Consider the following 10,110-nt stretch of genomic DNA (forward strand, 5'->3'; position numbering starts at 1 on the left):
CGTCGCGTCATGACCGCCACACCAGAGCCCCGTCCCGTCATGACCGCCACACCAGAGCCCCTTCGCGTCATGACCGCCACACCAGAGCCCCTTCGCATCATGACCGCCACACCAGAGCCCGGTCGCGTCATGACCACCACACCAGAGCCCCGTCACGTCATGACCGCCACACCAGAGCCCCTTCGCGTCATGACCGCCACACCAGAGACCCGTCCCATCATGACTGCCACACCAGAGCCTCAACCCATCATGGCTGCCACGCCGGAGCCCCGTCATGCCATGGCTGCCATACAAGGTTTTTTTTGGGGAGGGGGCCTATAGGACACAAGCTCCTGCGGATGTGGAGCTTGGGCCAAGACAGATAAGACTAATGGACAGTGTTATGGATCCACCAATGATGTCAGTTCGAGCGACTTGCATCCCTGTGGCCTCAGGGCTCTCAAACCCCGTGGCCTCAGTGCTGTCCAGACTGCAGGTCCTCCCTCCGTCAGCTGTACTGCCCATGATGGCGGTTGCCATCTTGTGTGTATGGGATGCACACTGCTCTCCAGTCCATGAATCTGCTCCAGAGCCTGTTCAAGTCCATGGATCCACTTCAGAGCCCGCTCGACACCCTAGAGCTCAGTCCTGTGTTGGCACCAACCTGTGAGGTTCTTGCCTGTCCTGTTTTGACCACAGTGGTCACATGTAAACCCTCTGCCAGTCCTGTCACGGCCAAAGAGGCCATCCCTGAACCCCTTGCCTGTCCTGTCATGTTACTGCCACTGAGACCATTCAAGGTTACTCTGCCTGTTCTGTCACAGCCAGGTGGTCTGTCCATGCTCCGCCATGACCTCCTGTGGTCTTCTGCTCCTCAGGCTTCACCTTGGTCACATGCTCTGCTCTGGTCACCTGCTCTACCGGCTCCACCCTGGTGGTAATCGTGGGGATCCTCAGTCCCGCCAGCTCTGCCCTGGTGGTCTTCAGCGCCGCTCTGGCTTCCAGGCCTGCCATTGCTCCACGGTCTATGGTCTCCGCCATTGCTCCACAGTTCAGGTCCTCCACTGCTCCAAAGTCCATGCCATGTTCAGGGTCCTGTTTTCCTTCACGGGCCTGGCCCTCCATCCCTCCCACTGTTCCGCCTCTGTATTACCACCCTCCTAGACTTTTAGAGTTTTGTTTGTTTTTGGGGTGGGTGTTTCACTAGGGCGTCAGGTACCACCCTTAGAGGGGGGAATATGTAACTTGGGTTTTGTTTCATATTCATTGTTTTCATGTCTTTTTTTTTCATAGTCATGGTTTCTGTCATGTCATGTGTTTCTTTTTCTCATTGGTTGGATTTTGTCATGTGACCCCCAATGTTTGATTTATATAGCACTCATGTTGCCATTGTCCATTGTCTAGCTTTCTTCATGTAACCACGGTTTGTTGAGTTTTTCATGTTTTGCTTTGCTAAGACTTGTTTATTGTGTTTCTGCTCACTTTTGGATTTGATGAAACTACACATTGATTCTCATTTCTTTTTTTATTTTTTGGATTCACCTTGCCTCCAGTGGACAATCATTACAGTTTAGTTTAAGTTGATGTGCAAAAACACACAACAAAATTACTAAAACTTTAAATACAATTAAAATGAAAACAGAAAATATGAAAATAAAATCGAATTAAAAAACTTCAGATACTAAAATAACACTGATACTTGACAAAATAGACAAAAGTGCAAAACTGCACTTGTATTGCAAGACTTTTCTGCCCTCTTGTGTAATACAATTAATTAATATTTTGGTTTATGTAACTTAAACGTTTGTGTTCAGTAATGATTTCTTCAAAAACAGTTCAGTCCTCCCTTCTGTAATGCCCTTGTCCTGTTGTCTCTTCCTCAGGAGTGATTTCATCATGTGATGGGCGTGGCTGGTGGTTGGAAAGGCGTGGCTCTGCGTTTCACGCTGTGTTTGACGGACGGCGTGAGCTCCTCCCCTCTGTTCCTCCTCAGCTGAAGACAGTGGGCGTGTTTCTAAATGTGGGCGGGGCTTCGATCACCTTCCACAATCCAGTAACTCAAGAGTTTCTTGCCGCCGTCCCCTCCCACTTCAGTGTCCCCCTCCGTCCTGCTCTTCAACTGGGCCTGGGAAGACTGAAGCTCCGCCCCAGCCTGCCGCCGCCCAATCACGTCTTTCTCAGCCACAGCTCTGCCTATCGGGGTCCAGGAGGGGTGGGAAGTGTGCGCTGGAGGCGGGATGTACCGTTCGGGTCGGTGAGGACCGTGATTCAGAAGTTTGAGGAGATGTCGGTCGTATCAGACTCGGATTCGGGTCTCGTGTCCAGCGTCAGCTCACTGTCTGAGACCAATAACAATACAGAACGGCTCCGTTCCAAAACCTAGTACAATTTCTACATAGACAGCATCGTAAGGCGTGCTCCCTAGGTAGACAGGAACATTATGCCGCCTTCTAAGATCTCTTCTTTTGGACAAAATATAAAGCAGCATCACATGTATGCTTCTTAAAAAAGTTTGCAAAATGCAAACAGCGCCACCTGTAGGGCAGAAGCTCTTAAAGAAAAAACAAACAAAATGTATCTACATTTTTTAAAACAAGCTCATTTATTGTCTTGCTTCTTGTGGTGATTTTATTTTGTTTATATTCAGTGGGACTATATTTTCTGTATTATATTTAGTGATTGCAAGAGATTGTGTTTCCAAAATTATGCACATTAAACAAACACCTAATTAAAATACTGTACAATAACCAAAGATACCACAACTCATATACAGGAAATAAATACAATTATTTGGAAATATTAATTGCATGATCACAGTCAAACTACCTGTTAACTATTTTTTTTTTTAAAGCTTAAAAATATTCCTGAAATACTGTAAATAATATGTAAATAATAAAACCTGTTTATTATTACATGTCTCTCTGGGATACTTGATTGTTGTTGGTCAATGGCAGCATTCAGACATCAAATATTTATGAATAATGACACTAAATTATAGCTATATCTAAAGTTTCATAAAATATCTTAACAGTGTCTCAAACTGTGCTCAGATTTGCTGAGAAACCAAAAACTGTAATAAGAAGTCTGAGATCTCAATATGAACTCAAATATTTCTCATCAAATTATATAAGCAGTGTTATTTTAGCATCTTTGATATACTGTCATATTTTGTTAATATTTTACATTAGATTTTATTTATATAGTTTTGTTTCATTTTATTTTTTAAGTTGTAGAAATTTGGGTTTTTGTAAATGTTTTTGTCGTTTTATGTATTTTTAAAAATATGTCTCTAAAGTTTTTATTAAAGTTTTAGTTTAAATACTTTTAGTTTTTTTTGTAATACTTAAACTAAATTAAAATGAGAAATGCTGCCTTGGCAAGTAGCTGAAATAAAATAATTGTTTTCATTTCATTTTAGTATTTTATTTTATTTTCAGTTAACATTTATTTTATTTCAAGTAATGAAAATGACTTTTTTTTTTACTGTTTTAGTTTCAATTAACATTCATTTTATAGCTTAGTACTCTTATTTTATGACAACTATTAACTCATTTGGGTGTTTTTATTTATCATTAAGAATTGTGTGAAAAACATCTGACACAAATTTAATACTGAAATAAAATCTGTCTAAAAGATCCATTCTATGAGCAACAATTTACAATTTTCTTCAAATACTTGAATAATTTGACAGAATCTTGATGAATCTAGAATTGTGCTTCCTTCTCTTTTCTCACACATTCTCTCAGCTCTGTGTTCGCGTTTTGGATGGGACAGTGAATTCATCGGACCACACACACACACACTGATGTCTTGTATATTGTCTCCTGAAAAATTGATCAGCATCGGTCTGTCTGAGAGACAGGAGGAATGTTAAAGGCCTCTCACATTAGTCGTACGGTTTACTGTTCAGATAAACCACTCAAAAACAAGGCTTGAAAACAAGCATGCACGTCATTTACCTTGTAAACACAAACTCTGTGAGTGTCTTGCTCTGGGAAAGTGGTATCTAGATCAGCATTCACAGGCCGATCAGAGAGAGAAAGTGTTGATTTTATTGCTCACGGATTGATCTTTCATGTGGAGGTCTCAGTTACGCCTCATTTAAGTGTTAGCTTGTCTCATGTTTCTTCTACAAGTTCAAAGGATAAATAAACAACAAGAGACACAAATGAGTCAATGACGCTCATACAAAATGTTTGAGTTCGTATTACTGGCATCTTTTTCCTCAGGAAAAACACCTGAGAAGCAAGATATAGTTAAAGAGATTCTAAGAATGTTAAAATATCCAGTTTTCTTGTCACGATTAGAACATTATTTAAAGGTTACAAAAACGTTTCTCACAATGTTCTACTAATTTGTTCACCCAAAATATAATTTATTTGAATGTATACTTTTAAAATTCTAAAAACATTAAAATGTCCAATTTTCTTGTCGTGATTAGAGCATTATTTAAAGGTTACAAAACCGTTTATCACAGCGTTCTGCTAACTTTATTTTCACCCAAAATATAACGTCATTTGAATTATTATTTTTAGAACATATTCGTAAAACAGAATGTTTTTCTCTCAATGTTATGAGAACATATTTCAAATATTAGTAAAGTTACATGAACGTTCCATAAACCTCATTTTAAGAATGTTCTGTACTAACATTTATATAACTTTCCCTGTTAACTGGGTTCCTACTGGTGTATATGATATGTTCTCCAGGTTCGGCTGAGGTGAGAAAGCAAAATGCAAGGCCACCAATTCACACCAGGGTCTGATCAAGCCGCATATTGAAACAGTCTGTCTCCCCTAATATGCATGAAGGAGCTGCATTTGCATATTAAATGAGTAATTCTGTCTGTTAGTGACCTGTTAACTTCATCTGTTTCTCATTATTATTCCATTATCACAATGCATTCATGTCGTGACGCCCTTGAAAACGGCATATCAGTGAGTTCCTGCTGAAAACAAATGTTTCTCACAAACCAACTCTGATTCATTTTGCCTCACGAGTGACTAGTTCGTTGTTTTTGTGTTTTATTTCTACTTTTGCTGCTGCCAAAATGCATCAGAACCTATAAATGAATAAATGTTGAGTGAGTCAGCCGCCTGACGCCGTATGTGTGTCGTAATGATGATGTCTGGACGTGATAAACACTCGGTGTGCATTGGGACAGGATGTGTGTATTTACTGTTTCCCGACAGTTTTCAAACATTCATCAGATAGAGAGACACGGTGACTTACCATCATCAGGACCACGACACCAGTCATCCACCGACAGATAGAAGAAGATTTACAGATGTTCTGCTGTAAAACCCTCTGCAAAACAGATGCATATTAAAAGACGATATACACACAAATAAAGCAATGAAACAGACTAATAGTGAATTCATGTACACAGACAGCCCAGTGTAGTCAGGTGGATTCAAGGCATAGGCATTGCTTTTCATGCACTGCTCAATTTTGAGATTTGGCTTTACGTAACTTGTTGTTTCAGGTTGGTGGAAGGAAAACATCTAAAATACACTTTTAAGTCTTTATTTAATTGCATGTTATCTATTTGTGTCTGTAGATTTCAATTACCATTTTCTCAAAATGAGTTTTTTCTCCACTTCAGCAGCACTTACAGAAACCAAAACTTAGAGTTTTATTCCTCTCTATATTCTGAAGGTTTTTATAGAGGGGTTTGTTCATATATCATTCGAGCATTCTATTATTGCACTTTATCTATTTGCATCTGTAGACATTTTTTCAATATATATCTTTAAAGTCTGTTTTCTCAAAATCATTTTGTTTCTCCACTTCAGCAGCACTTACAAACACCAAAACTTAGGGTTTTATTCCTATCTATATTCTGAAGGTTTTTATAGAGGGGTTTGTTCATATATCATTTGAGCATTCTATTATTGCACTTTATCTATTTGCATCTGTAGACATTTTTTCAATATATATCTTTAAACTCTGTTTTCTCAAAATCATTTTGTTTCTCCACTTCAGCAGCAATTACAAACACCAAAACTTAGAGTTTTATTCCTGTCTATATTCTGAAGGTTTTTGTAGAAGGGTTTGTTTATATACCATTTGCATGGTTTTATTATTGCACTTTATTTATGTATATAGATTTCAATTATAATACATTTCTTTAAAAGCTGTTTTCTCAAAATGAGTTTTTTCTCCACTTCTGCAGCACTTACATACACCAAAACTTAGAGTTTTATTCCTATCTATATTCTGGAGGCCTTTATAGAAGGGTTTGTTCATATATCATTCGCCTGGTTTTTATTCCTTTACGTTTTGTTCTGGTTGTTGACAGTATTTTCTGATTTATGGAGTGATAAAAAGAGAAATCTAAAATCCCCTCTATAAAAACCTTTAACTCTAATATGTCAACAAAATCAGACAAGAATTTTGAACCTGGCTTTATCCAATGTTCAGGAAAATTGTACAAGTTCATATTTAATTATATAATGCCTAACTTTCATATTTAAACATAACATTTCAAAAAACGGTTTGCAATTCTTAATGTAATCAATCAACTGGGTAATTATGGTGAAATCTATAAGTTACCTGGGGTGTCTTGACTTTTACACCTGACAAAATATTTTACAGTGTATGTTCATATACTAAGGCGATCCAAAAATGGTATATTTAATTGAAATGCAATGGTACTTTCATAAGTACCATGGTACATATTCAGAAAAGGCTATTTAAAGCATATAAAGGTACTACCACCATAGAAGTACCAAAATATACTATATAGTTTAATGTACAGTATATCATTGTCCTTTGATATATACCATGTTACTGATTGCATTAGATTCACACAAATATTATGGTTAAAATCAATTAAAACAAGGTAAAAACAAGGTAAATCAATGGCAATACCACATTGTGTTTGTGTCATTATGATATTTGAGTTTTTCTCAAACACACATATGTCTGTGTACTATTACCTGAAATCTTTTGTCTAAGAAAAGACAGAAATATCATCTTCAAATTGAAGCAGATTTAGTGTAAATGCCTCTGCAGAACAAATACATACTGAAAAAATAAATAAATACACTAATAAAGTAATCAAACAGACTAATAGTTAAATAATGTACACAGATAATTCAATGTAGTCAGGTGGATTCAGGCATATTAAAGCATATTTTTGACTTTTAAATGGTATGTTTTATGGAAATGCAATGGGAAAAAAATTACTTTAAAGCATTTAAAGGTATTACTACCATATAAATATCAAAATACTATACATTTTAATGTTTAACTGTACTTTGATATATACAGGTATATATATATCAAACATTTATATAGTCAAAATGACATGAATCAAGTGAGACTAATTAGATGTAATCATATTAACATAGCTACTTAAACATATCGTCGTTTGTGCAATCGTATTATCTGAAAGTTTTGCCTAAGAAAAGACAGAAACTCTTATCAGAATACACACACACCTCTCCCCTCATTATAAGACGAGGTTCCTGTCGGTTTCTCCTCGTGAATGCGTCCATAATATCTTCTGTTATCACCTCATGATGAAATGCAAAGAGCTCGTGATCGATTGATGATCGATTCCCATTCTCGGCGGATGCGCGAGCGCAGGTGTGAAGCACCATCAGCATGAAAATAACACACCTCACACACACCTCACACACACACGCTCAAGCACCTCGTGTGTACCTGTGAACTCACTTCGGAAACGCTAATACACACACAGACCATTTGCTGTGTATATTGTGATGTTTAGTTCTGTCTCCCGTCTGTTAACGGAGCATAATGAGACTATAACACACACACACACACACACACCCATGACCGTGAGAAACTTCATTATGAGGGTATAGAATGCATTGTACATTAACTGTAAAAATTCTAGGAGGAAAATATATTTATTAATGATAATAAATAAATAAATAAATGGGTAAAGTAATAATAAAAGAACACAAAATTATGATAATTTAGTGAATTAAAAAATGTATAATCGTTTAATGTAACCTAAGTAAAATGTATAAAATAAATGTATACAAATTCAACTATAATAATTATAAATTATAATACTTAATTAAATCATAGATAATATAATAATAATAATTAAAAAAAATAAAAGGCTTATATAATTAGAAAAAATTAAATAAAATAACACCAAAATATAATTAAGCTATTTTTAATGAATGTAAAATTTATAATCGTTTAATATCACCTAAATAAAATGTATTATATAAATGCATAGAAAATCAACTATAATAATTCTACATTCTAACAAGTAAAACCAAAAATATTAAAAATAATAAATGTAAAAATAATTAATAAAACAACACAAAATTATAATCAAGTTATAGTTTTTGTTATTGAATTTATAATCGTCTAATATAACCTAAATAAAATGTATTGTATAAATATACACAGTTTTGTAAATTGCAATTTTGTACATTTTATATATTAAATTTTTATAGATACATTTCAACGCACTGTAATTAAAAGACAGTGGTTTATTTACGTATTGTTTAGAGAACCGAACATTCCGAAACTTCTTCGATCGAGTGCTTTACGCAAACCCAACGCGCGCGCATCAAAAGACTTTCCTCGTGAAGACAAAGGCTCGCTCGCACGCATCTTTGGGTTCGTGTAGCTCTATTTATCTCTAATCTCACAAGTGAAAAGAGAACAAGCTGGATCTCTCCCTCTCTTTCCGCCTTGTGTTCGCCTCTCGCGCCCTGCTGGCGTTTATTGCGCGCGTCTTTCTCATGTAGAGCGTCTTCAGCCGCGGCTCTATAGGCGTGTTTAACATGTGCAAGGCGAGGAGGCCGCGGGGAACCGCCTGATATATGACCCGAAACACTCATTCGGCCTCTTTATTATTTTGTTATTTTATTATTCCATTATTCGCCATCGTTTAGAGCCTTTCAAATCCCGCGGAGGGGAAATGACCCCATAACCACATACAGAGAGGGACAAACCAGCATGAGTTACAGTACAGATTATTATTATTAATTATTATTATGGCTGTCTTTGAATTTAAAGAGAAAATGTCAAGATGTCATCCTGCTAACAGGTTTGAAAGTTACGATCAAACAGTTAATAAAACGTTAATGTTCTAAAAAATATATTAGCAGAAAAACATTATTTGTGGAACGTTTTTATTTCAGAAACGTTTTAGTTGCATCTACCGTTTTTTAAATGTTGCTGTAACGTTCAGAGAACAATCAAAAGAAATGCGAGCAGAATGATCAAATGTAACATTCCCTGAACGTTCGAATAACCAAAAGCAAACATTTTCAAAAGATTCTAAAAATGTGTTTTGAACGTTAAGAGAACATTCAGAAATAACGTTTTTATTTACTTAAAGGGAACGTTCGCAAAACGTTCTTAGAATAAAACCTTTATTTACAGTTATCTGGTCTTTAATTATGTTTTCAAAATGTTAGCACAAAAACATCATTTATACATTTTTCACAGAACTTTTTTTTTTTGGAACCGTTTCAGGTGAACGCTCATCTAACATTTTTTAAACGTTCCTACTCATGACGGAACGTGCAGAGAACATTCAAAAGTAACGTTAGCAGAATGTTTGCAAAATCATAAAATGGAATGTTTCCTTAACGTTCGAATATCCAAAAACAACATTAAAAAAAAAAAAAAGGATGTTTTGAACGTTCCGAGAACATTCAGAAATAACGTTTTCATAACGTAGCGACAACATTAGCAAAACGTTCTTAGAACATATTTTGTTTGCTGGGGAAGTTTCACCTTTTTCCAAAAAGGAAAATACATATAAAACAATGATATGAAAGGAAATCAATTGACAAATAAAAGCATTGATCTTTTGCGGTTAGCGGTGGTCTCGAGCAGTGTTGGGGGTAATATATTACAAGTAATGCAAGTTATGTAATCAGATTACTTTTTTCGAGTAACGAGTAAAGTAACGCATTACTTTTTTAATTTACAAGAGAATATCTGAGTTACTTTTTCAAATAAGTAACGCAAGTTACTTTTTTTTTTCAATTTATTGATTGACAGCTCTCCTGTCCCCATGTTGAGAGAAATCAGAAGATGTTACTGTAGTTCTAAAATAAATATGAATATGAATAATTAAATGTTAAACAACACAAATATGCTTTATGTATTTAATCCCATTCTATT

At 36.0% G+C, this 10,110-nt stretch overlaps 1 protein-coding gene across 1 annotated transcript in view; it reads left to right on the plus strand.

Annotated features, from left to right (window-relative positions):
• Nucleotides 1-2,559, plus strand: part of LOC107684525 (ret finger protein-like 4B) — a 6,480-nt gene extending 3,921 nt beyond the window's left edge. The window contains exon 4 of the mRNA XM_016480799.1: nucleotides 1,863-2,559. Within this exon, the coding sequence (XP_016336285.1) occupies nucleotides 1,863-2,362 (500 nt within the window). The 3' untranslated portion in view covers nucleotides 2,363-2,559. The remainder of the gene's footprint in view (nucleotides 1-1,862) is intronic.
• Nucleotides 2,560-10,110: the final 7,551 nt, after the last annotated feature.

This window comes from Sinocyclocheilus anshuiensis, unplaced genomic scaffold (genome assembly GCF_001515605.1).
Source record: "Sinocyclocheilus anshuiensis isolate Anshui unplaced genomic scaffold, SAMN03320099.WGS_v1.1 scaffold2917, whole genome shotgun sequence".
NCBI classification, from domain to species: domain Eukaryota; kingdom Metazoa; phylum Chordata; class Actinopteri; order Cypriniformes; family Cyprinidae; genus Sinocyclocheilus; species Sinocyclocheilus anshuiensis.